General features: G+C 41.6%; 1 protein-coding gene across 1 annotated transcript in view; it reads left to right on the forward strand.

Annotated features, from left to right (window-relative positions):
* The window catches only part of LOC110527653 (receptor-type tyrosine-protein phosphatase T), a 511724-nt gene that overhangs the window by 143611 nt on the left and 340167 nt on the right, over window positions 1-27946 (forward strand). The window contains exon 3 of the mRNA XM_021609068.2: window positions 4670-4941. Coding sequence (XP_021464743.2) covers window positions 4670-4941 — 272 coding nt within the window. The remainder of the gene's footprint in view (window positions 1-4669; window positions 4942-27946) is intronic.

Genomic DNA, 27946 nt, shown 5'->3' on the forward strand with positions numbered 1-27946 from the left:
TATGGGGTCCACCCTGCGTGGCTCTTTGGCGTCAGCCCGCCACGGCTGCCTTTGCCTTGGAGGCGGAGTGTGAAGGGACCGGGGAATTGGGCATGTTAAATGTGTGAAATGGGCTGAGGCCCATTGGCATGGGCTGGGAATGCACTCTCCTTTCCCTGGGACCCTGGACAGGCCCCTGAGTGGGGGTGTAGCCAGGGTGTAGTAGAGCAGTTCTACAGGAGCGTGGTCTGAAATCCTTCAAAACAGAAGAGGAGAAAGAGGAGGAGCTGCACTGTTTAAACCCCAGCTGCTCCACGGCTGGGCTGCTGGGCGGCAGCTGACTGTCCCCACTCTGTCTCAGATTTACAGCTTCGCTGTTGAACCCTTTTTTCTATGTTTCCAGTGCACTGGCCTTCCGAGGGACACTGCCGATTATTCAACTAATCTAGAACCAGGGTAAATAGGAGGCTTTAATTGTCAGGATTTTTTTTGTGATGTCCAGAACCAGATTTAACACCATCTGTAAATACACACTGTGTTCTGTCCGTTAAATAATTTTCTAACCAGCTAAACACAGCTGGTTCAGGCCAATTATATAAATCCTCTGAATTAGTCATGAGTGATCCACAGTGTCAAAAGCCTTAGACAGGTTTCTTCCAATTCATACAATTAATAACATAATGTAAAACTATAGTAGCAGTAGAGATGGTGCTATGACCAGGTCGGAAACTTGAGTAATGTTAATTTAGAATACATTTCATAGTTAAAAAATATCTAAGTTAAGTATTTATCAAGGATTCTAAGATTCTAGGTAGGCAAGAGAGTTTGGAAATGGGCGATAATTATTTAGGTCACACGGGTCACCACATTTATGAAGGGGAAGTACAGTATAGGGGCCACCTTCCAGACCCTGGGGATGGATCCAGAAACCACCGTCAGGTAATAAATATGTGTTTGAGTTTCCGCTATCAGTGGAACAACAAGCTGTAGCAAGAAAGGATCAAGCAAATCTTTTTTTTTGCACATCAATCTTAAGAAAGGCATCTAGCACATCACAAATACATAAGAAATAAATATTCACTAGGAGTTGACTGAACTTCCATTGAGCCAAAGTCTGACACAATTTGCTTAAGCAGGGAAGGAGAGTAATTTCCACACTTCAGTGCATTTACTGTTTTCCAAAATATAGACGGTTCAGCAGAGTCTGAGATAGAATGTAGCTTGATTTAGCTATCTTAATTGAGGAAGTGCATCTATTTCTCGATTGCCTAAAAGCTGCCAATCATTTACCGAATCAGTTTTTCTAGCCTTGGTCCAGGCCTGATTTCTCACCATAATGAGATCGGAAAGTTTTACAGAGAACCACGGATTAGTTATATTTTTAACTCTATGGTGTGTTTGTCTGCCAGAGATATACAATTATCTAGAGCCAATTCAGGGTCAGGCATGCAGCTTATAGAGGAAATCATATCCTGAAGGGACGACTCCTGTGGAGAATCAAAATGAATAAAAATCCTAATTAATGAGGATCAATGTTTTTCTGTTTTGTATCTCTAATACATGCATTAGGAAAGTGACACCAAAACACCACTCGATTAAGTACTTGTGGGGGCTATTTGTAAAAATTAGAGAGAAGTTTGATGGGTTTCTTACATTAATCTGTGTAGGTTTGGAGATTAGTTTAGCGAGAAGGAGGAGACTCTACCCAAATTGGGGTCTAAATATTACCACTATTAGAAATGTGTTTTTGTCATTTCAGTTGTTCGATCCTTTGGGGTGAATAAACTTGGCTTTCATAGAGTCCGTTGACTCTATGAAAGCCAAATTTGAGTCAAATATTCTTCAAATTATCAGAGGCTGCGGTAAACCAAACCAGGTTAAAGGTTCTAAGTACTCTGAAATTGTATCAACAGCATCCGCCAGTACAGAAGGGGGTGGTAAATCCCTGCTACAAACAAACACTAAAACTTTTTGGGGATAGTGACAGTTAGAGAACATGATTGCCATTCGGCCCACCTATGGCTATTGTCTTACCATCGCCAATTCTTATTCCTTGTTTTTATATTGCAGCAAAAGGAGCATGGACATTGAGAAAGAAGCTGTTTAAAACAGGCATGATGTTTGGTACGATATTTCTGAGCTGGTGGTGGTTGGTACTGTAGTTGCTTGAGGGCCTCTCCCCTTGCATAGCCAGTGTGGAGCTGGTCAGGAGCGATTTCGCTCTTTTTACTCACCGATTGATTGGCTTAATGGCTGCCCATATTACTATTGATCTGAATACCCCGTGACCGATAGGCCTTTTATTTTTACTCTGCCCATTTCTCCACAGTTTTAACAGCACACCTGGGGAATGAATATGTACTTTATTGCACTTATATCCGTGTGTATGGGAGTAGGTGGGCCTAAAACCTACTATTAGAAATATATGATATTCTTATTTACAATAAAGTGAAACGGTTGACCTGATATGGATGAAAATACCCTCAAATTAAAGCTGACAGTCTGCACTTTAACCTCATAGTCATTGTATCATTTCAAATTTAAAGTGCTGGAGTAACAGAGCCAAAACAACAACAGTTATCACTGTCCCAATACTTTTGGAGCTCACTGTGCAGTCCAAAAGTTCAAATCATTATATTAAATCCAATTTCCATGAAAATTCCATAAAATGTATTTTAAACAATGTTCAGATCCCTGAAACTTGTTTTCCTCTGGTCATGGTTTGCTAACATTTTCATGTCAACAAAATATGTCACTTTCATAGATTTTCATGTCTCTCATGTTCATTTTGAAATTCTCTCCATATGATCCCATAGTTATTTTACCATGTGAAACTTGTGATGACATTTAACACCCCAGTATTTCAGGTAGACACTTCTAGAGGTTAAAAGGTGCCCTGGTTTACATTCATCACATTGGCTGTGTGTTGATGCTGGAGGGAGGCTGTGTTCTGTGTGTGTGCACGTTTGTGTTTGTGTGAGTTTTTGTGTTTCAATTTTAAAGTTTTATTAGTTGTATATACGGGATACACATGGTATACAGCGTCCAATGAAATGTTTACTTGCAGGTTCCTTTCACGACAATGCAACAGCAATAAGAAATAATCAAATATATGAACATGGACGTACTGTATGTGTGTGTACACTTGAGCCGGTGTGTGTGAATCTGTGAGTATATTTGTGTGCATGTGTGTGTGAGTCAGTGTGTTGGCAAGATGGGGTTGGCAAGAGTGCTGATGTAAAACGGCGGTGGCTGAGGCGAATAAGACATTTTATCAGCCTAGATTCCGGACCCAAGGTTGGGATGATTGATACTGTATCTCCTCTGTGCATAACCCATTGATGTGCTTCAGATAATTTTGGTGATGAATCGTCTGATTCCGCATGCCATCCTATGGCCCTAGCCACATTAGGAGACGCCATTTATCATTGGCGAGTTAAAAGGTTTCTGACAAAATTTGCCTAGGAAGAGGTTGTCATTATTTCAACCCTGTCATTTACTCTCCACTGACACATTTAAGTTCTCATTTGTGTCAGGGAATTCATTATGGTTTCAAGGGGAGCTGCCCTTGCTGCTAATGTGCTAATGTTCTAGTAATTATTATATATATTTTGTACCTTTCTTTAACTAGGCAAGTCAGTTGAGAACAAGTTCTTATTTACAATGACGGCCTACACTGACCAAACCCGGATGACGCTGGGCCAATTCTGCTCAAACCTATGGGAGCCCAAATCAAGGCCTGTTGTGATACAGCCTGGATTTGAATGGAAGCCAAGGGGCGACCCTTGATAAGTGTATCAGTTAGAATCAGGTAATCATCTGGGTCAAGTATTCAAGATAAATTACATAATTCCTTTCATGGAATGGTCTCCCGAGTTGGTCTACAGCGATTATGATTTCAAAGTGTCCGGAGACCATTTTTGTAATAACTCATCCTGTCGTCTAATTGTCACACTCTGGAAGAAACGTCTTTATGATTCAGGCCACATGCCTTATGCCAGAACTCTCCCAGCACTTTTTGCCCACTGTAGAATAGCCTACTGCCAAATGTGAGTCAAGCAATAAAACCACATACGCTCGGTATGTATGTGGGTGTATGTTGTTTTACATCAGAGTAGTGGATATATTGTAAGGCACACAAGCCAGAATATTGCCAGGGTGGACATTTGCCTTGCTTGATGTTCAGTTATCAAAGCAACATCCTTGAGAATATATCACCCCGATATATTCTTTGTTATTCCAGCAGCACGTCTTCTCACACCTATTCATCCCTCTTCCTGTCTGAATCTCACCCATTTTACACTACTTTTTATCTCTGCTCTCTTGCTTTCTCTTTCTTCTCTCCCTGCAGATTTCAATAATATTTTACAGTACAAGTACAATAGTTCACTGTAGCAGTAGTTGTTCCTCAGACATTCCTCATACTTCATGGGTCTGGGTTCAAATAGTGAGTTAAAATAGTATGTGTTTTCTTTCAAATACTTTTGAGCGTTTGATTGAGCCTGCCTATAGTGCCAGAGGGGTGGGGCTTTCACTTTGAGCTGCACTCTGTCAAGTGCAGCTCAAGTATTTGAAAGAATACAAATAATATTTGAACCCAGGTCTGGTAGACAACAAATCGGTCTGTTCTAGGCAGCAAATACTCCTCCTCGTCTCAGCTCACGTCTTGGTTCTTTCTCGTCCCTGATAGGTTCTTTTATGGTGGTGAACGGCTCCGGCCGGGCGTCTGGACAGAAGGCCCACCTGCTCCTGCCTACCCTGAAGGAGAATGACACCCACTGCATCGACTTCCACTACTCTCTATCCAGCCGCGAAGGCTCCAGTCCCGGGGCACTCAATGTCTACATTAAGGTGAACGGCGGCGCCCAGGGAAACCCTGTGTGGAACGCCTCCGGCTCGGTGACCGAGGGCTGGGTCAAGACCGAGCTGGCCATCAGTACCTTCTGGCCCAACTCCTATCAGGTGAGGGGAGAGCTTCAGTGTTCACACATACATCTGTGAGGTGTTCATTAGGGGCTACAATGCATTTTTTTACATAAAGACTGTATTCTTCCATTTGCAATATTTTTAATATGTTCATGACACTGGGATCACACCAACCATAGGCATGCTCAATCCACTGTTCAGAACCGGTGTGTGGTAGGCCTATTGCTGGAAATGTGATTTCTTAATAATATTTTAGTTGAGATTGATATTGCCTGTCTTACCTGTGTGATGAGGTTCGACAACTGAGTTATTTCCTAATGTAACCCAATTAGTTTATTTGCAGCCTTCTTAGCTAGCCAATAGGGTTAAGAACTTGAATATAAATAATTTTTGACTAACAGGAATACTCATGCCCTGCCATCTATTTCTCGCCCTGAAAGTCCTCGCTTTCATTACTGCTTATTTGCCGACCTTTTTAAAACAGTTGTTCACTTCATGAACAAGATTGCATTCCCAATGGCACCTTATTCCTTATTTAGTGCACTACTTTTGACCAGGGCCCATGGCATTGGAGACACAATCCAAGTTTTAAATGCAAAGCTGAAACACTGCAATGGTAATTAGTTATCTCTCTAGAATATGATCAGTATGCTAATTTTCATCTGCTGGAGCTTTACACGCAGAGGCAACCTTTGTGCACCGCACCTTTCATCCAATTTGACTGAAATGGCCCTCAATGAGTCTATTTCATTCTATTTTCAGTCCTCAACTCTCGCTGAAATGGGTCGCCAAAAATGACTTCAGTGGGGAGTTTAGTCACCCCGGCGACAATTATCTTGGCAAACCATCTCACTGCAAATGGCCAAGTTAAATAACCTTTGAGGGAAAATTATTTTAGGTCCCCACACACCTCTCTCTCTCTTACGCAATCCACTTTCACAAACACTTTCTCTCTCCCTCTCTCTTTCACTGTCTGACTCTCTCTTACGGTCTCTCTCTATCCCCCCTTCATATCTTTCTCTTTCTCTGTGCAAATTAAATCAAATGTCAATAGATACATTTTTCAGTTAATGGAATTCAGTTCTTTGATGTGGAAAGTAACCTTGTAGTTTTTTAATTTTGTAAGCTTTTTGAATGGTCTTCAATGGGCAAAAACATAGCGCAATGGTCTTCAGTGCAAAAACTTAATGAAAGGCCTCTGGCAGAAGTAGAATTCATATCTTATATGACCACACTTTTCATGAATTTGAGGATATAATCATTAAGACCATTCAAAAGAGCAGGGAAATTAACAGGGAAGTATGATGTAGGAACACGTCACTTGCACAGGGTATTGCATAACTTAATTACCGTGGTGAGGCGGAAAGACTAATATTGTGAATAATTGTGAATATTTTGTTTAAGCTCTAACAAAATATTGACTTAGTCCGTAGGCTAAGGCAGGGATTTTCAAAGTTTGGTTCACAGCGAGATACTGCAGGGGGTCCGCAATTAATTCATACAATTTCAAAAAATACTTAAAAATATTATTTTTATGAACACCGCTAGCTACAACAGAATACCATCATTGATACCATGTTCATGTCTCTGTGTCTCAGTGTCTACTTAAATGACCAAAGCCAGATAGAAAGCATTAAAAAAAGATATGGAACTACAGTATATACAGTGCATAGAGTTGCAGAAAACTTCCAAGTTGTCTCTCAGCTCAATGCCAAACTGTGTAGAATTATTACGTTTACAACAGAAACATATTCTCTCCGCCGCCAAGATACATTTCTACACTTCCTCTTCCAATGAACTGTGGGGAGGTCAAAATAATGAAACTGTCTACCAAATCTATTCATTTTGATTAAGTATACCATTATCATTCACCTGATGCTAAGACAAGATGCAACTTATTTTTTGCTATCATATGATGGGGGTCCCTGTGTCGCCGGTTTGCCTGGGAAAGAAGAGTTTGAAAACCCCTAGGCTAAAGCACACATTAGGTGTGACGGTAAATCGAATAACCTTTTCTGCTTTTCATAGTTCATGACACTGCTTGAAAGAGTTGACCGTTTGTTCTTAGCTGTTTTAATGAACAGTCTTAAAATGGAGTTCATTGACTTTAATTGATTGCTTGTTAAATATTGGGCTTGGGTATCTCCTTAAGAATCTGAATGTGTGGTCTTAAAGGGACAGCTAAGACCCCACTCTGTTTGATTAGACAAGTAGGTCTGGCACAAAAGATAAGTGGCACATTTTACACAAATTAATGTTTCCTTTTTGTTTTGCGCTCCCCTGCCCAAGTTATTTGAAGCACGATGGGCCATTTAAAAAATTCTGTCTTAGCGTTTTAATAAGGATGTATTTCAACAAAGCACTGAAAATATCATTGTTTCTACATAAAAGTGATACGCAAACACACTGTGTGTGACATTGGAATTTCTCTCTGCATTTCACACACGTTTTCTATTCCAGAAAATTGCCATCCAAGAAATCAAAAACCTCACTTGTCCTTTGTTCAAAGCCTCTCTGTCTGCTTTCCTCCCTCTAAAGCAGTTGGGGTGGTTGAAAATTCACACCATGTACCACTCCAATTCACACAGTGTGGCACTATGCTCTCCAAACGTTTTGTTTCTGTCACAAAAGAGCCGGGCAAAAAATGCAATCATGTCATGCATTTATTTATAGCATTTATAAAATGGTCAGATCTATATATGTTTAATACAGACTAGTTCGAAAATAAGTAAAAATGTACAAATTATCCAACGGATTATGATTATTTTCAGGTGAAAAACTATTTTAATTTGGTCCATGGCTCAGGTGGCCAAGTGGATGAAAGGCTGTTTGGCTCAGCTCAGTTGTGAACGTGAAGAGGAAGAACTTTACAGCTGTTTCTGAATAATATACAATTCCGTGCTTGTTGGTGGTAACATTCATATAAAACCCAGCCCTGAAAAGAAGCGTAGGATTTCCCACTTCAAGGCCAAATATACAGTGGGGCAAAAAAGTATTGAGTCAGCCACCAATTGTGCAAGTTCTCCCACTTAAAAAGATGAGAGAGGCCTGTAATTTTCATCATAGGTACACTTCAACTATGACAGACAAAATGATGAAAAAATCCAGAAAATCACATTGTAGGATTTTTAATGAATTTATTTGCAAATTATGGTGGAAAATAAGTATTTGGTCAATAACAAAAGTTTATCTCAATACTTTGTTATATACCCTTTGTTGGCAATGACAGAGGTCAAACGTTTTCTGTAAGTCTTCACAAGGTTTTCACACACTGTTGCTGGTATTTTGGCTCATTCCTCCATGCAGATCTCCTCTAGCGCAGTCTAGAGCAGTCACAGAACCACTGAATTCTAATTTCAAAGCTGTGGCAAGTTTAGCGTAGTCATTTAGCACATGTTGCTATTGTCGGCGAATGAACCTTGTCACGTGTCTATTCAACGTTCGCTTCAACAGGTAAACCCTGTCAGAACCCGTAGCGTTCGGGAAGCCATCCAACGCGTCCTCTATGTCAGCTAAGAACGTCTCAGTATCGTTTGGCTGACCTGGAACGGGGTCCAATGTGGGGAAATTCTTCACGAGTTTGTCAAGGTATTCTGCGTCAAGCGGGCGGAGAGGGTTGGCTTCATCCTGTGGGGAAAGTGGGGCCAAAAGGCCAAGAGGAGAAGCCAAGCTTTGGCTTTGTTGGCCAAGAGGCGCCATATTACAGAGTGCCGAATGTCCGAGAGGAGAAGACTGAGGGACACATGATGGAGGCAATGTCTGAAACCTATCGTCTTCACTCCTTTGAGTACAGGGCTCCGGTTGCTTGGATGGGTAGTCATTCTGAAGAGTATGACCATTCTGGATTTCCTCCAGATGGTACCTAAGGGTGGTATTCTGCTGCATTGCAGAGTCCACTTGAGCTCTTAGAGTACTGATTTTGGACACGTGAGTGTCGCACTTGCTCCTTTCGGTCTCAAACTTATCGGTCATGGTTTGCAGATAGAGGTCTTGAGTACGGAGCGAGAGATTCAGTGATGAGATTTCTTCCGGCTTGCTTAGAAATCAGGATTTCCATCTTCATCACCCGAGTTCTCTTATCATTCATTTGGTCAGCGACTTCAATGAGTTCTGCTGATTTGTCATCCAACTCAGTCATTGCGTTCATCAATTTATTGTCTTTGGTCTGCAGAATTTTGAGTAGAACCGTGTTACTTTGAGTAACGTTCAACAAAACTGCCTGCATGTTATCAAATTGCACGCTCCTATTTGTAGATAACTCAACAGATTGATCAAGTTTGGAGTGGACTACATCGTATTTAGTTTTGGCTAAATCGAGTTGTTCCTGGAGACAACGGTTTTGTTGAAGAGTTTGTGCTCGTTCATCGTCATAAGTATTAACAATTAGTTTTAATTGTTAAGATTTCAAACGCAGTTCCTCGACTAGCAGAATGTTTTCATTTCCTGCTTTTGTCAATAGTTGCTCAGTTCTCTCCACCTGTCCCCTCATGTTAGCCATGTCTGGCACGTGCTTCAGCTGTGCACTGTGGTTTTGGACCGATGCCACATTTTTATGGCGATACATCAGTGCAAAAGTGGGGAGAACCGTCACAAAGCCTGTGTTTGATGGTTGATTTTGGAGAGTGTTTGCAATTTCTGCTGTTTTTTCGCTAATGGCATAATTAGGGTTGATATCGCTGCTGAGGTCAGAGATCAATCCTTTTATAGGTGGAGGTTCACTAATTAGCGGAGGAGTGGTGACCACCTCCTTTGATAGCTTGCACATTATTAGAACAATTTAGAGGAAAAATGTTCCTATTCTTTTCAAAGTTTGGGTTTGGAATTCATTGGAAGCTGCAAAGACAAGTTTAATCTATTTATAGATGTTGACGAACCATTAGTACCGTACCAGTATGGTGGAAGTTGGACGTGAATGAATTTGCAAAAGCAAATTGAATTAATTAATCAATGCCAATGATTAATCCAACCTGGGTAGGCTATCTGGGTATTAAACTTTAATTAACCTGAGAAGTTCCTTCATCTAGGTTAATATGAGAAGTTTAAAAGTGTCTCATTTGATTGGAAGAACAAGGTATGTTCAACAATTTAACTTGTTAAATTGAATGAGACGATAATCCATACAATCTCCATTGATTGGATATCATAAGTGTAAACAGTAAATCAAATGTTGGAAACATTCAACACTGGTGCACTTCTCCCTAAGGCCAAAACCACATGGGATTCGCGCTGGGGCGGGGCTTCAATCAGTACTGGATTACTGAATGGTTTTGCAAAAACCAAATGTTACTGATTTATCAATTTAATTATAAATCAGACCTGTATAGGCTATTTGGGAATTAAACTTTAATTAACCTGAGAAGTCACTTCATCTAGGTTAGTTTGGAAAAAGTTTACATGGTCATATTTTGAAATCTCATCAATTCGGATATTATTTAAAATATCTATTTCAGAAGATAAATTGCCAGATTTACACTTAGTAGTTCAATTGGATAAGACATTGATATCCGTCTGGATATCATAAGTAATGACTTGAGTGTGACCTGAATAATTCTTCATGAACTAATATATTAGGGCACACGCCAGCGGTCAATGATTTCACACGCTGAAATCAAACGGAACGGGACTTCCTTTCCGCAAGGCGGAGCAATTTCAACGTGCCACAAGGAACGAAAAAGTGTTTTCCCTTGTTAGCAAGCGAAACCCTCCTTTGTGCCTGAAAATGCAGCACATAGGATTCCCTTGGCAAGGGAAAGGTTTTACTTATAACGTATTATGTTCAAACCCTTTTCGGCGTTTTTTGACGATGTTTTAACCGGAACACACGGCAACAACGAAATGCGTCTTGGTCTACTCGCGAGAGAGACAGAGATATATAACGCTGGTCAAGCTTATCTCCTGAATTTCAATCGGCTGGCCCTTTGTCCTCGCTCGAGAAATTAATAATGACCGAGCCTACCCGCGTCTGAAACGTGCCAGGCAGAAATAGCCCTGCGTTTGGTCAAACGCTCTATTTCTCAGATTTCTATAATTAGCTTTATCATCCCTCATACAGAAATGTATTCGCTTACATTACCCACTGACTACGTCAGCGAACAATACGGAGGCGGGGGAATCTTCAGCACACACACACACAATAATGCTTGTCTACCACTCCAAAAATGTATACAATAACTTGGTATATTATGTAATTTGTTTTTAAATTTTATACAGGCTGAATCAAAATGAAAGCCTCATTATATTTTAGATTCCTATCAGGGGACTCCAATTATGTTGTGTCTTTGGCTATGCCGGATTTAGTGATTTGACATGTTATTCTATAAAATAATTTCTCCATAATTAATATCACCTGATTGAGCTAATCATGTAAATGTAATTAACTAGAGAGTCGGGCACCACAAAATAATATTTATAGAGCTGTTATCTTCCGAATAAACTCTTAAAGAGTAATATTTTACATCAATAGCAGTCAATATCAATTGTCACCTTAATTCAGTTTAATCTGAAAGTCGTAAATTATTTTATCTGCACGAACCCTGGCTAACAAGTTGAATCAGCAATACAAAATTGGGTTTAATTATTTATTTACTAAATACCTAACTAATCACACAGAATTGCACTTACACACAATTAATCATAACTTGATTACAAATGACTTCATAAAGGAAAACGTCCCTGGCGGGCGGAACAAATATGACAGCTTTTTACACAAAAGAAAAGGGCTGGGTTGAGTGAAAGAGCGGGAAGACTGAGGAACAAAGGGAAGAAGCTGTGCTATCGTAAATACAGTACCTTATGCATTCTAAATTACCGCCCATTTGGAAAAGGAAAATGCAATAAATATTTACTCTGAGCTGCGCTTCAGTAGGTTGGTGGTAGATGGAAGGCCGTGTTGCCAAACCGAGTCCTTTGTCCTTTAAAGAATGTCTCTGGTGGTAAATTAGATGTAGTAATGTTGTTGTGTGGTAGACGGGATACTCTGTCTGTTCCTTCCTAACCTGCGTTTGCAGCTGCGGTTGCTAACTCAACGGCTAGGAGGTATCACTTCTGTAGTGAGTAAGAGTTCAAGGTTCATAACATTCGCAACCAAAGCTCACGCTGATGTTGTCTTCGTTCTGTAGTTATTATCTGAACCATTCTAAAATAGGACCGTCGTCCTACCTCCCCGGAACAGGAAGTTCTATTGTCGTCAAGGGCTTATATAGGAAGGGAGAGGGGGCGTGTTTGAAAGGTTTTATAGCCCATGTCCCTTCACAGGGCGGGCCACTGATTGAGCAGCCCTATCTTATGAAAACCCACATCTCACATTTTAGAAGCTAAAATCACATTTCATCCCATCACAAATAATTTCATATTCAAACATTTAAATTGAACAACAATTCCATGTGAATCCGATAACTCTGATGTGTAGACTTTCCACTGTAGAGTTTATGTCATTCATTAATGAGAATGTCTCAGATGACAACCAAGCTGACATCCTATTCATTAAGTACCACCGTTACCAGAATATAGTTCATTTCCCGCCACCTTCTGATGTTCCCTGAATTTCTATGTTAAAACCTCTTATGGATAGGGGAGACGCTAGCGTCTCAACGGGCTAATTTCCAGGGGAAATGCAGAGCGCCAGATTCAAATAAAATGCTATAAAATTCTAACTTTCATTAAATCACACATGTAAGATACTCAATTAACCTCTTGCGTCGAGCAATCCCGTATCCGGGAGCGTAATCATAGCCTCAAGCTCATTACCATAACGCAATGTTTCCTATTCATGAAAATCGCAAATGTAATGAAATAAATATATTCAAACACAAGCTTAGCCTTTTGTTAACAACACTGTCATCTCAGATTTTCAAAATATGCTTTTCAACCAAAGCTACACAAGCATTTGTGTAAGAGTATTGATAGCCTAGCATAGCATTAAGCCTAGCATTCAGCAGGCAACGTTTTCACAAAAACAAGAAAAGCATTTAAATAAAATAATTTATCTTTGAAGAACTTCGGATGTTTTCAATGACGAGACTCTTAGTTAGATAGCAAATGTTCATTTTTTCCAAAAAGTTTATTTGTGTAGACGAAATAGCTCCGTTTTGTTCATCACGTTTGTCTAAGAAAAACACCGGAAAATGCAGTCACTTACAACGCAAAACTTTTTTCCAAATTAGCTCCATAATATCGACAGAAACATGGCAAACGTTGTTTAGAATCAATCCTCAAGGTGTTTTTCACATATCTATTCGATAATCTATCAGTGGTGGCAGTTGCCTTCTCATCAGAAGAAAACGGAAAAATACTGCAGCTGGAGATTACACAATAATTGCGACGGAGGACACCAAGCGACCACCTGGTAGATGTAGTCTCTTATGGTCAATCTTCCAATGATATGCCTACAAATACGTCACAATGCTGCAGACACCTTGGGGAAAACGTGGAAAACGTAGGCTGACTCCTAGCTCCTTCATAGCCATATAAGGAGTCATTGCCATGAGGCGGTTTCAAAAAATGCGGCACTTCCTGATTGGATTTTTACCTGGGTTTTTTCTGTAACATCAGTTCTGTGGCACTCACATACAATATCTTAGCAGTTTTGGAAACGTCAGAGTGTTTTCTTTCCAAAGCTGTCAATTATATGCATAGTCGAGCATCTTTGTGACAAAATATCTTGTTTAAAACGGGAACGTTTTTCATCGCAAAATTAAAATAGCGCCCCCTATATCCAAGAAGTTAAAGCTACACTTGTTGTGAATCCAGCCAACATGTCAGATTTTAAAAATGCTTTTTGGCGAAAGCATAAGAAGCTATTATCTGATAGCCTGCACCCATCTGCACCAGCAGTAAACAAAGGAGCTAGCATAGCAGGCGCTACACAAAACCCTGAAATAAAATATAAAACATGCATTACCTTTGACGAGCTTCTTTTGTTGGCACTCCAATATGTCCCATAAACATCACAATTGGTCCTTTTTTTCGATTAATTCCGTCCATATATATCGAAAATGTCCATTTATAAAGCGTGTTTGATCCAGAAAAAAAACTGCTTACAAAAACCTAAGTCACTACAAAATATTTCAAAAGTTGCCTATAAACTTTGCCAAAATATGTCAAACTACTTTTGTAATACAACGTTAGGTATTTTTAAACGTTAGTAATCGATCAAATTGTAGATGTGGCAATCTGTATTCAATACAGGAACAAAAGGAAACCAGCACTGCTTTTCACGTCTTGCGCAACTCACAAAAGTGTCCAGACAGAAAGATTAAAACTCACAAATGTATGCAGACAGATAGATTAAAAGTAAGTTTATATTGTAATACTTCTGATAGCCAACTTTATAGCTCCTCCCACAATTTCCAAACTTTATAGAACTCCTAAAAAGCATGAATTATTGCGTCATTATTCATTTTACGTATGAGTCATGACTCTGCCATTGTGCTGTAGAATTTGGGAACTCTGTCTCTTGTATAATAAATTGTAAATGAGTTTATACTGGATTAAGAGTACATGTTCATTAACTGTAACAATGTTAGTTATGCTCCAATTTTCTCTCCAGTTCTTTTTAAATCTTGGTTCCAATAATTGATATATTTTTTAAGAGATTGTCAGTTGGATATGCTCTCTGCACATCTTCAGTATGTACCCATTGTTCCTCTTTAGTGCATTCAACTTTATGTTGTAAAAGTATAAGCCTCGGGTATTGAGTAGATACAATTCCAAATCTGGAAGGTTAAATAAAACCACCCTCAGATATAGGAAGATGTAAAACTTTCCTTTTTATTCTAGTAATTGTATTTGCCCATATAAATGCTTATGACCCAGTATACCTTTTTTTAAAGAATGTCTTCGAATGGCTAATTGGTATTACTGAAAATAAATACAAAGACTTTGGCAGCCATGCCATTCTAAAGAGGTTTATTCTTCCTGTAAGATTTATGGGAAGATTACTATATTTCATTAAATCAGCTTTCATATTGTTGAGTAATGGAATAAAGTGATCCTTAAATATTTGTTATGACTTATTAAGCATCCTAAGTATTTCATATTTTTCATGGTACACTTAAAGGATTTCTGTAAATCGTGAGTTATTCTTTTTTCCTATTGCCATTTTCTCAGTGTTTTCCTCATTAATTTTAGAACCTGAGATTTTAGATTATTATGAAAAGATTTTTAGCAAAGGGGAAATTGAGTTTTAAGTATTGGTTAGGCATATCAGGAGATCATCTGCGAGCAAATACGTTTATTTTATATTAAAGTTTACCAATAATGTTACATTTGAGGCCTGTCTAATTCTTTGTGCAATTGGATCAATTGCCAGTGCAAACAGGAGGGGAGAGAGAGGACATCCCTGTCTTGTGCCCCTTTCTAAAGCAATTTCATTAGATTATGTATTATTTGTGTACATTTTTGCTTTAGGATATTTATACAATATTTTTATTAACTGTATTATTTCAGCTAGATAGTTGAAAGCTTCCAAAGTTTTGAATAGAAAAGGTCATTCAAGATGATCAAAAGCCTTTTCGCATCAACAGCCATTATTGATACATCTGTATCTTGTTTTTTTTTGCGTATTGTATTAAATTGAAACATGGTTGTATTTGTTTCTTAGTGTTTATTTATTATAAACCCTGTTATATTGATATGTATAAAGTCTGCTAATATTTTTGCCCATTCTATTGCTTACAAGATTTGTTATTATTTTGTCACAATTTATTAAACTAATGGGTCTATAATCAGCAGGGGACTCTCCAGTTTTTCCTGGTTTTAATACAACTTAAATAATGGTTTGCAACATTGAATTAGGAAGTACTTAATTAAGTGACGTGTGTTGTCATTTGTGTCAATAGGGGGGCTACTTTGTCCCAAAATGTTGAATACAATTCTATGGGAAAGCCATCCATTCCTGGTGCTTTTCTCTGTGCACTGTGTTTTAACAATATCTAATATTTTTTCTTGGGCTATCTCTGATTTTAATTATTATTTGTGTCTACTGATGGTTGCTTCAGAGTTGTTGAGTCTAAGAAGGCTACTGTTTAATTCTGATTTATATACAATTTCATAGACACTTTTACAATAGTATCTTTATGCTTTGGTATCGGCATCGTGTACAATTATAACTGGTTTAGCATGTATTTGTTTTGTGAGAGCTGCGAATCTGACAACTTAAAGCCAGAGAATGCTGATAGGAGCAGACACAGAACTGAAAATGTAATGTCAGAGACTGCAGAAAGACAGGACTGAATACCTAATGTCAGAGAACACTGAGAAGGAGAAGAGAATGTGCTGAACACTTTTCTTGAAGGAAGAGAAGGCAGAATTTAGGTGAGTAAGTGACCAGCCTTCGTTGGAAATGTAGGGCCGTACCTACTGCCATGGTGGACAAGTCATTTGGGGAAATTATGACACCTTGAGTGAGAGCCGTGGCCTCCCTCTTACTGTGTGGCACAATGTTCCCCACGGTCACGGGAGCACGGCACTTGTCACAGGGCCAATGACCCCTCTGCACCCAGTGGTCTCCTTGGTCCAAAACTGCTTTTCTCCAGCAGCCAGCCTGGCAGAGGCAACAAGGACAGAGAAAGAGGTGGAGGTATCCAGTCAGTTTGACAAAGGCTGTGGCATAGGCTGAGGCAGCCAGGCCAGACCAATGACAGCTGGACAGGTGTAGGAGAGGGAGGAGAGTAATGGAGCAGGCTGAGTGACTGAGTAAATTACATCTGTAAAAGTCTGTTCATTTAGTTGTGAAGTTAGACATGCTCAGCATGTGAGATAGTCATTATCAGGTTTGACTGAGTTGGAAACTCAGCAAAAAAAAAGAAGCGTCCCTTTTTCAGGACCGTGTCTTTCAAAGATATTTCGTAAAAATCCAAATAACCACAGATCATCATTGTAAAGGCGTTAAGCACTGTTTCCCATGCTTGTTCAATGAACCATAAACAATTAACCTTGTGTGACTAGGGGGCAGTATTTTCAGTTTTGGAAAAATAACGTTCCCGTAGTAAACAGGATATTTTGTCAGGACAACATGCTAGAATATGCATATAATTAACAGCTTAGGATAGAAAACACTCTAAAGTCTCCCAAACTGTAAAGATATTGTCTGTGAGTATAACAGAACTGATATTGCAGGCGAAAGCCTGAGAAAGATCCAATCCGGAAGTGACTCATCTTTTGAAAGCTCTGCGTTCCAATGCGTACCCATTGAGCAGTGAATGGGCTATCAACCAGATTACTTTTTTTCCGTATTCCCCAAAGTGTCTACAGCATTGTGACGTAGTTTTACGCATTTATGTTGAAGAATACCTGTAAGCAGCTACATTGCGCAACTGGTCACCTGATGGCTCCCAGAGTGATTCTCTACTGAAAAACGAATTGTCCCGGTGGATACATTATCCAATAGATATTTGAAAAACACCTTGAGGATTGATTATAAACAACGTTTGCCATGTTTCTGTCAATATTATGGAGCTAATTTGGAATATTTTTCGACGTTTTTGTGACTGCAATTTCCGGGCAATTTCTCAGCCAAACGTGAAGAACAAACGGAGCTATTTCACCTAGAAAAATAATATTTTTGGAAAAAAGGAACATTGACTATGTAACGGCTTTCCTCCTGGGAAGGAGAGGCGGACCAAAATGCAGCGTGGTTATAGTTCATGTTTTTAATATAGGAAAACTCAACATGAACATAATACAAAACAATAACCGTGGCAAAACCGAAACAGCCCTATCTGGTGCAACAAACACAAAGACAGGAAACAACCACCCACAAAACCCAACACAAAACAGGGTACCTAAATATGGTTCCCAATCAGAGACAATGACTAACACCTGCCTCTGATTGAGAACTATATCAGGCCCAAACACAGAAACAGACAAAGTAGACATCCAACATAGAATGCCCACTCAGATCACACCCTGACCAAACAAAACATAGAAACATACAAAGCAAACTATGGTCAGGGTGTGACAGTCTATCTAACTGGGAGTCTCGTGAGTGAAAACATCCGAAGCTCATCAAAGGTAAACAATTTAATTTGATTGCTTTTCTGATTTCCGTGACCAAGTTACCTGCTGCTAGCTGGACAAAATGCTATGCTAGGCTATCAATAAACTTACACAAATGCTTGTCTAGCTTTGGCTGTAAAGCATATTTTGAAAATCTGAGATGACAGGGTGACAAAAGGCTAAGCTGTGTCTCAATATATTTAACTTGTGATTTTCATGAATAGGAATATTTTCTAGGGAAACTGATGTCCGTTGCGTTATGCTAATTAGTGTCAGTCGATGATTACGCTCCCGGACCCGGGATGGGGAGTTACTAGAGGTTAATGAACATGCACCTGTGGAACGTTAGTTAAGACACTAACAGTTTACAGACGGTATGCATTTAAGGTCACAGTTATGAAAACTTAGGACACTAAAGAGGCCTTTGTACTAACTCGGAAAAACAAAAAAATAAAGGTGCCCTGGGGTCCTGCTCTTCTGCGTGAACATGCCTTAGGGATGCTGCAAGGATGCATGAGGACTGCAGATGTGGCCAGGGCAATAAATTGCAATGTCCGTACTGTGAGGCGCCTAAGACAGCGCTACAAAATGGACAGCTGATCATCCTCGCAGTGACAGACCACGTGTAACTACACCTGCACAGGATTGGTACATCCGAACAGCACACTTATGGGACAGGTACAGGATGTCAACAACAACTGCCCGAGTTACACCAGGAACGCACAATCCCGCCATCAGTGCTCAGACTGTCCGCAATAGTATGAGAGAGGCTGGACTGAGGGCTTGTAGGCCTGTTGGAAGGCAGACATCACTGGCAACAATGTCACCTATGGGCACAAACCCACTGTCGCTGGACCAGACAGGACTGGCAAAAAATGCTCTTCACTGACGAGTCACTGTTTTGTCTAACCAGGGGTGATGGTCGGATTCGCGTTTATCATGGAAGGAGGGCCCTCGGAGTGTGGTGTCAGGAAAATAACCTCACACTCAACGTCAACAAAACTAAGGAGATGATTGTGGACTTCAGGAAACAGCAGAGGGAACACCCCCCTATCCACATCGATGGAACAGTAGTGGAGAGGGTAGCAAGTTTTAAGTTCCTCGGCATACACATCACAGACAAACTGAATTGGTCCACTCACACAGACAGCATTGTGAAGAAGGCGCAGCAGCGCCTCTTCAACCTCAGGAGGCTGAAGAAATTCGGCTTGTCACCAAAAGCACTCACAAACTTCTACAGATGCACAATCGAGAGCATCCTGGCGGGCTGTATCACCGCCTGGTACGGCAACTGCTCCGCCCTCAACCGTAAGGCTCTCCAGAGGGTGGTGAGGTCTGCACAACGCATCACCGGGGGCAAACTACCTGCCCTCCAGGACACCTACACCACCCGATGTCACAGGAAGGCCATAAAGATCATCAAGGACATCAACCACCCGAGCCACTGCCTGTTCACCCCGCTATCATCCAGAAGGCGAGGTCAGTACAGGTGCATCAAAGCTGGGACCGAGAGACTGAAAAACAGCTTCTATCTCAAGGCCATCAGACTGTTAAACAGCCACCACTAACATTGAGTGGCTGCTGCCAACACACTGACACTGACTCAACTCCAGCCACTTTAATAATGGGAATTGATGGGAAATGATGTAAATATATCACTAGCCACTTTAAACAATGCTACCTTATATAATGTTACTTACCCTACATTATTCATCTCATATGCATACGTATATACTGTACTCTATATCATCGACTGTATCCTTATGTAATACATGTATCACTAGCCACTTTAAACTATGCCACTTTGTTTACATACTCATCTCATTTGTACATACTGTACTCGATACCATCTACTGTATCTTGCCTATGCTGCTCTGTACCATCACTCATTCATATATCCTTATGTACATATTCTTTATCCCCTTACACTGTGTACAAGACAGTAGTTTTGGAATTGTTAGTTAGATTACTTGTTGGTTATTACTGCATTGTCGGAACTAGAAGCACAAGCATTTCGCTACACTCGCATTAACATCTGCTAACCATGTGTATGTGACAAATACAATTTGATTTGATTTGATTTGGAGGTGGGGGGTCCGTCATGGTCTGGGGCATTGTGTCACAGCATCATCGGACTGAGCTTGTTGTCATTGAGGTCAATCTCAACGCTGTGCGTTACAGGGAAGACATCCTCCTCCCTCATGTGGTACCTTTCTTGCAGGCTCATCCTGACATGACCCTCCAGCATGACAATGCCACCAGCCATACTGCTCGTTCTGTGCGTGATTTCCTGCAAGACAGGAATGTCAGTGCTCTGCCATGGCCAGCGAAGAGACCGTATCTCAATCCCATTGAGCACGTCTGGGACCTGTTGAATCGGACGGTGAGGGCTAGGGCCATTCCCCCCAGAACTGTCCGGGAACTTGCAGGTGCCTTGGTGGAAGAGTGGGGTAACATCTCACAGCAATAACTGGAAAATCTGCTGCAGTCCATGAGGAGGAGATGCGCTGCAGTACTTAATGCAGCTGGTGGCCACACCAGATACTGACTGTAAATTTTGATTTTGACCTTCCCCCCTTGTCCATTTCTGTGGAACTTGTTCAGTTTATGTCTCAGTTGTTGAATCTTGTTGTGTTCATACAAATATTTACACATGGTAAGTTTGCTGAATATAAATGCAGTTGACAGTGAGGGGACGTTTACTTTTTTGCTGAGTTTAGTTTGACTCTCAGGTGTAATGGAGTGATCAGTCAGCTTTGGATGAACAGCTGGAAGCAAATTTGTGTGTTCACATCAGGGTATGATAGCGCTGAAAAAAAATGGCCGTAGCCTACCCTTCCCAAGAATCCATCGAACATATCACATCTGTATCATACATGCAACAGATCAGTGTACTGTCCTCACGGTCTGTTGTTTCTGTTTAATACATTTTTAATCATGTTGATAACCACAACATATTTAACCACTGGAAATTCTGACAGCTAAGGATTCCGTGACACGGTTAGCTTTTTCAGCTGGGACTGCAAGTTTGTGTCCCGGATTCCTGCAAAAAAAAAAAACAATAGTTAGCGGTTAGCCATCATGCTAACAGAGGAAGATGACGCTTGCAATGATAGAGTCAAAATACTAGTTGTATTTGTGTCTGTGTCTCAAATGCTCGAGGTGAAAGATTATACCTACGCAAGCAGAGGAAAATAAGGTGGAACTGATAAATGAACATAAATTATTTGTTCTAAATGTATCATCATCAAGCAGTTTATGGAAGAGATTATCCGGTCTGGTCAGCCTCCGTATATCCTAGAAGATCCGATCCAGTTATTAAACAGCTTTGCCTGCTGGAGCGGACAACCCTGGGAGTCAGCTCTGATCCTGGGTGTATACCAACAGCCAGCATCCGTCCAGGGGCACCCTCCACAGCTCAGCCAGTCACTAACCAAAGGAAACCCTCTTCCATCCCCCTGAGGATTCCGATGCAATCCGCTGCTACAGGTACATGTGCGGTGAATCAGGCTGGCATGAGTCGAAGCACACCTCCTCCCCCCTGCCCAAGGCAGACCCGTTCTGTTCCCCCTCGTCCTTCCCCATCGGATTCTATCACGACCATCATCGTTGTGGTCAGCTCAATAGTGAGACATTTTGGCCTGCCTGCGGCCTGTGGGCAGACCAAGGTCCAATGTCACCCAGGTGCCCGTGTCCAACTCCTCCTGCCCGCAGTTTTAGTCAACTACTCTAATATTGGCACCATTTTCTCTCACGTTGGATTTACCGAAATTCACTTTTGGAAATCTGAGGAACTGAAGGAGGGCTGCAACATTCTCTTGAACATCCTTGTTTGCACAGGGAAGAGAGCAGTCATTCCTGGCCCCCTGCCATGCTGTAGAATGGGTTCGGAACATTACAGCTGCCTTGCTGCCCCAAACAAGTTCTTGAAGAAACTCTGCAAAGACAGGAATGTCTCATTGGTGATAATTTTGACTTGCTGTGAGAGCAACCAAGACTCTTGAAAATAGAAGGGATTCACCCTAACCGCAAAGGTTCCAGGATTACCTCCATCAACATACATTTTTTGGCACACATCCCCAGATCTGTGCCTCGACACAATCCTGTCTCATAGCTCTACGGACAATTCCTTCAACCTCATGGTTTTTGCCCTGACATACGCTGTAAACTGTGGGACCTTACATAGACAGATGTGTGCCTTTTCAAATCATGTCTAATCAATTGAATTTAACACAGGTGGACTCCAATAAAGTTGTAGAAACATCTCAAGGATGATCAATGGAAACAGGATGCACCTGAGCTCAATTTTGAGTCTCATAGCAAAGGGTCTGAATAATTATGTAAATAAGGTATTTATGTTCTTTATTTGTAATGCATCTGCAAAAATGTCTAAAAACCTGTTTTTACTTTGCCATTATGAGGTATTGTGTGTAGATTGATTTATTATTGTTATTTTTTAAATGAACTAATAAGCAAGTCAGTTAAGAACAAATTCTTATTTACAAGGATAGCCTGCTGGGGAAGAGCAGGTTAACTGCCTTGTTCAGAACAACTAATATTTACCTTGTCCGCTTTGGGATTTGATCCAGCAACCTTTCAGTTACTGGCCCAACTCTCTAACAACTAGGCTACCTGCCAATGGGGGGGAAAAAATGATTTAATCCATTTTAGAAAATTGCTGTCAAGGGGTCTGTCCAGAAGAAATCAGCACGTATTACACTTAGATGTATACGGAGGGAACGTGTCAGTATCATGCATGTCACACTCTCCTTGCTCAAAGTTGAGTAGGGGTTGATTGCATCATTATTGGTCTTTTGTGTGAAGTATTGATGCGTTGAAGGTACCAAACTGTCTGTTCAAGTAGTTTGCACACATTTTGGACACTCATCTGTACAATACAAGACATGCTAGCAGTGGTCTCTTCACAGTCCCCATTGTCCAGGACAGAGGCTTGGAAATGCACAGTATTATACAGAGCCATGACTACATGGAACTCTCTGCCACCCCAGGTAACTCAAGCTAGCAATAAAATCAGTTTCAAAAAACAGATAAAAACACACCTTACTGCACAAAGGGGACTGTGAAGAGTAAGCCATTTTATATATCTTGTATAGTATTTTGCACTGCACTATGTATTAGACCTAGATATTGTGTGTATGTACTGATATGTAGGCTATGTGTGATATTTTATGTCTGTATTTCAGTCCTTGACTAATAATGTTATTTTGGGTAGGTTACTTTCTAAGATGTAATCCATTACAGTTACTAGTTACCTGTCCAAAATTGTAATCAGTGATGTAACATTTGGATAACCCAAACTCAATAACGACATCTGATTACATTCAGTTACTTTTAGATTACTTTCCCTTTAAGAGGCATTAGAAGAAGACACAGGATGAATCAATGTTAAAGTTTACATAGCTGGCCATATATGGATGTCAAATTCTTCTTATGGGTTGGTTATGTAGTAACTACAGATTGCCCCTTTAAGTCTATTAAAAGTGTGAACGTTTGAGCATGTCCATTAGGACTATGGATTTTTTTTTTAATTAGCATGATTTATATTGAGCAATAAAAGCTCAAATTTTATTCCATAGGCTTGGATCCGCACTATGCAGCTGTTGCAAGAGCACATTTTTCACTGGCTGTCCACTGGTTTCAAAAACATTGATTGGGTTTAGATTTGTGAACAGCCATCCACAACAACCACAATCAGTAAGGTGCCAATAACGACATGAGAGCGCAGCAGTGTGGTTCACATCAATGGCATATGTAGATATCAGTAATAAGTGATATCCGTATGGCCGTGGACTACACCACTTGCTGGCATCATTACCTCCAAACGAATAGTCTACGCCCATTCTCATCGACGGGGCTGCAGTGGAGCAGGTTGAGAGCTTCAAGTTCCTTGGTGTCCACATCACCAACAAACTAGAATGGTCCAAACACACCAAGACAGTTGTGAAGAGGGCACAATAAAGCCTATTCCCCCTCAGGAAACTAAAAAGATTTGGCATGGGTCCTGAGATCCTCAGAAGGTTCTACACCTGCAAGATCGTTGGTTGCATCACTTCCTGGTACGGCAATTGCCCGGCCTCCGACCGCAAGGCACTACAGAGGGTAGTGCGTACGGCCCAGTACATCACTGGGGCAAAGCTGCCTGCCATCCAGGACCTCTACACCAGGCGATGTCAGAGGAGGGCCCTAAAAATTGTCAAAGACCCCAGCCACCCCAGTCATAGACTGTTCTCTCTACTGCCGCATGGCAAGCGGTACCGGAGTGCCAAGTCTAGGACAAAAAGGCTTCTCAACAGTTTTACCCCCAAGCCATAAGGCTCCTGAACAGGTAATCAAATGGCTACCGGAACTAGCTACCAGCTATCAGTCACCTAACCACTGCTAGCGGTCATCAGCTAACCTTTAGCTCGGAAAGCTCTCGCCAGTTCGTACAACGCTTTTCAAACCAGAGTATAATGGACCTGTTTTTCTCTCCATATCCCCAAATTCCTACCACGAACTCTAAACTTTTTATCATCACAGCTAGCTAACCGCAACCCGGGTTGACTACTCCTGGCTAATGTTTCCGTCCTGGAGCTAGCACCAACTAGCCTGGGGCTAGCCCATGCTAGACCCATCTCCCGACTCACTCCTGGGCTACAATATCCGGGCCCCTTCTACTGCCGGTACGGGGCACAGAACCCCGCCGATCCTCTACGACTGGAATACCAACATAACCTACCCGAGGATTCCAACAGGCCCCTCAGGCGCGACACCCGCTGAAGGCCCGTTCTGATAACCTGCTAGCTCTGCTAGCTACTTGGAACCCTACTATGTCCAGGACTGGTCTATCGACGTCACCGCACGAAGAGGCAAAAACAGACTTACCCCCATCGCGACGTCCCACAAAAGCCAACTTGCTAGCACCGGTCTACTAACTGCAAGCTTGCCTGCCCCGGTCTGCTAACTGCTAGCCCCTGGTAACTGCTTGCTTGCTAAAACGGTCTGCTAACTGCTAGCCCCTGGTAACTGCTTGCTTGCTAACCCGGTCTGCTATTTGCTAGCTTGTTAGCATCGGCCTGCTAACTGTCTGAATCGCCATGGACCCATATGTTCAATTGGCTATGCATGCCTCTCTCTAATATCAATATGCCTCATCCATTACTGTCCTGGTTAGATATTACTGTCTTATTTCCCTGTAGAGCCTTTAGCCCTGCTCAATATGCCTTAACCAATCATGTTATCCCACCTCCTACATATGCGATGACATCACCTGGTTTAAACGTCTCTAGAGACTATATCTCTCTCATCATTACTCAATGCCTAGGTTTACCTCCAATGTACTCAGATCCTACCTTACCTTTGTCTGTACACTACGCATTGAATCTATGCTATCGTGCCCAGAAACCTGCTCCTTTTACTCTCTGTTCAGAATGTGTTAGACGGCCAGTTCGTATAGCCTTAAGCCGTACCCTTATCCTACTTCTCCTCTGTTCCTCTGGTGATGTAGAGGTTAATCCAGGCCCTGCAGTGCCTTGCTCCACTCCCACTCCCCAGGTGCTCTCATTTGTTGACTTCTGTAACCGTAAAAGCCTTGGTTTCATGCATGTTAACATTAGAAGCCTACTCCCTAAGTTTGTTTTACTCACTGCTCACTGTCTTAGCCGTGTCTGAATCCTGGCTTAGGAAAACCACCAAATACCTTGAAATCTCCATTGCTAACTATAACATTTTTCCTCCAAGATAGAACTGGGGGCAGTGTTGCAATCTACTGCAAAGATAGCCTGCAGAGTTCTGTATTACTATCCAAGTCTGTACCCAAACAATTCGAGCTTCTACTTCTAAAAAGTCACCTTTCAAAAAACAAGTCTCTCACTGTTGCCGCTTGCTATAGACCCCCCTCTGCCCCCAGCTGTGCCCTCGATACCATATGTGAATTGATTGCCCCCCATCTATCTAGTTTGTGCTATTAGGTGACCTAAACTGGGACATGCTTAACACCCCAGCCATCCTACAATCCAAGCTTGATGCCCTCAATCTCACACAACTGATCAATGAACATACCAGGTACAACTCCAAATCCGTAAACACGGGCACCATCATAGATGTCATCCTAACTAACTCGCCCCCCAAATACATCTCTGCTGTTTTCAATCAAGATCTCAAAGATCACTGCCTCATTGCCTGCATCCGTATTGGGTCTGCGACCAAACGACCACCCCTCTTCAACTGTCAAACGCTCCCTATAACACTTCTGCGAGCAGGCCTTTCTAATTGACCTGGCCGGGGTATCCTGGAATGACATTGACCTCATCCCGTCAGTAGATGATGCCTGGCTATTCTTTAAAAGTGCCTTCCTCACCATCTTAAATAAGCATGCCCCATTCAAAATTTTTTGAATAGATATAGTCCTTGGTCCACTCCACTTGACCAGCACAAAAACATCCTGTGGTGGAATAGCCCCCGTGATATGCAACTTTTCAGGGAAGTTAGGAACAAATATACACAGGCAGTTAGGAAAGCTAAGGCTAGCTTTTTCAAACAGAAATGTGCAACCTGTAGTACTAACTCAAAAAAGTTCTAGGACACTGTAAAGTCCATGGAGAATAAGAGCACCTCCTCCCAGCTGCCCACTGGTCTGAGGCTAGGAAAACTGTCACCACTGATAAATCCACTATAATTGAGAATGTCAATAAGCATTTCTCTACGGCTGGCCATGCTTTCCACCTGGCTACCCCTACCCCGGTCAACTGCCCGGCACCCTCCACAGCAACCCGCCAAAGCCCCCATCATTTCTCCTTTACTCAAATCCAGATAACTGATGTTCTGAAAGAGCTGAAAAATCTGGACCCCTACAAATCAGCCGGGCTAGACAATCTGGTCCCTCTCTTTCTAAAATGATCTGCTGAAATTGTTGCAAGCCCTATTACCAGCCTGTTCAACCTCTCTTTCGTATCATCTGAGATTCCCAAAGATTGGAAAGCTGCCGTGGTCATCCCCCTCTTCAAAGAGGGTGACACTCTAGACCCAAACTGCTACAAACTTATATCTATCCTACCCTGTCTTTCTAAGGTCTTCGAAAGCCAAGTTAACAAACAGATTACCGACCATTTCGAATCCCATCGTACCTTCTCCACTATGCAATCTGGTTTCAGAGCTGGTCATGGGTGCACCTCAGCCACGCTCAAGGTCCTAAACGACATCATAACCGCCATCGATAAGAGACATTACTGTGCAGCCGTATTCATCGACCTGGCCAAGGCCACATTCTTATTGCCAGACTCGACAGCCTTGTTTTCTCAAATGATTGCCTCGCCTGGTTTACCAACTACTTCTCTGATAGAGTTTAGTGTGTCAAATCGGAGGGCCTGTTGTCCGGACCTCTGGCAGTCTCTATGGGGGTGTCACAGGGTTCAAACCTCGGGCCGAATCTCTTCTCTGTAAACATCAATGATGTTGCTCCTGCTGCTGGTGATTCTCTGGTACACCTCTACGCAGACGACACCATTCTGTATACCTCTGGCCCCTCTTTGGACACTGTGTTAACTAACCTCCAGACGAGCTTCAATGCCATACAACTCTCCTTCCGTGGCTTCCAACTGCTCTTAAACACAGGGAAAACTAAATGCATGCTATTCATGTTACGGTGCGTGAATGAGGACCCAAAAGCGAATTAACGTAAACAGAGCTTCTTTAATAACAAAACAAACGTAGGATCAGATGGACCGGCAGATTCCGACAGGACAGGACAAGGTTGCAGCAAACATGACGATAGTCTGGTTCAGGCATGAATAACACAAACAAGAATCCGACAAAGACAGGAGCAGAAACAGAGAGAGATATAGAGGACTAATCAGAGGGAAAAAAGGGAACAGGTGGGAAAAGGGGTGACGAGGTAGTTAGGAGGAGACAAGGAACAGCTGGGGGAAAGAGGGGGAGAAAAGGTAACCTAATAACGACCAGCAGAGGGAGACAGGGTGAAGGGAAAGGACAGAAACAAGACACAACATGACAATACATGACAGTACCCCCCCACTCACCGAGCGCC

Source organism: Oncorhynchus mykiss, chromosome 7, assembly GCF_013265735.2.
Source record: "Oncorhynchus mykiss isolate Arlee chromosome 7, USDA_OmykA_1.1, whole genome shotgun sequence".
Taxonomy (NCBI): Eukaryota; Metazoa; Chordata; class Actinopteri; order Salmoniformes; family Salmonidae; genus Oncorhynchus; species Oncorhynchus mykiss.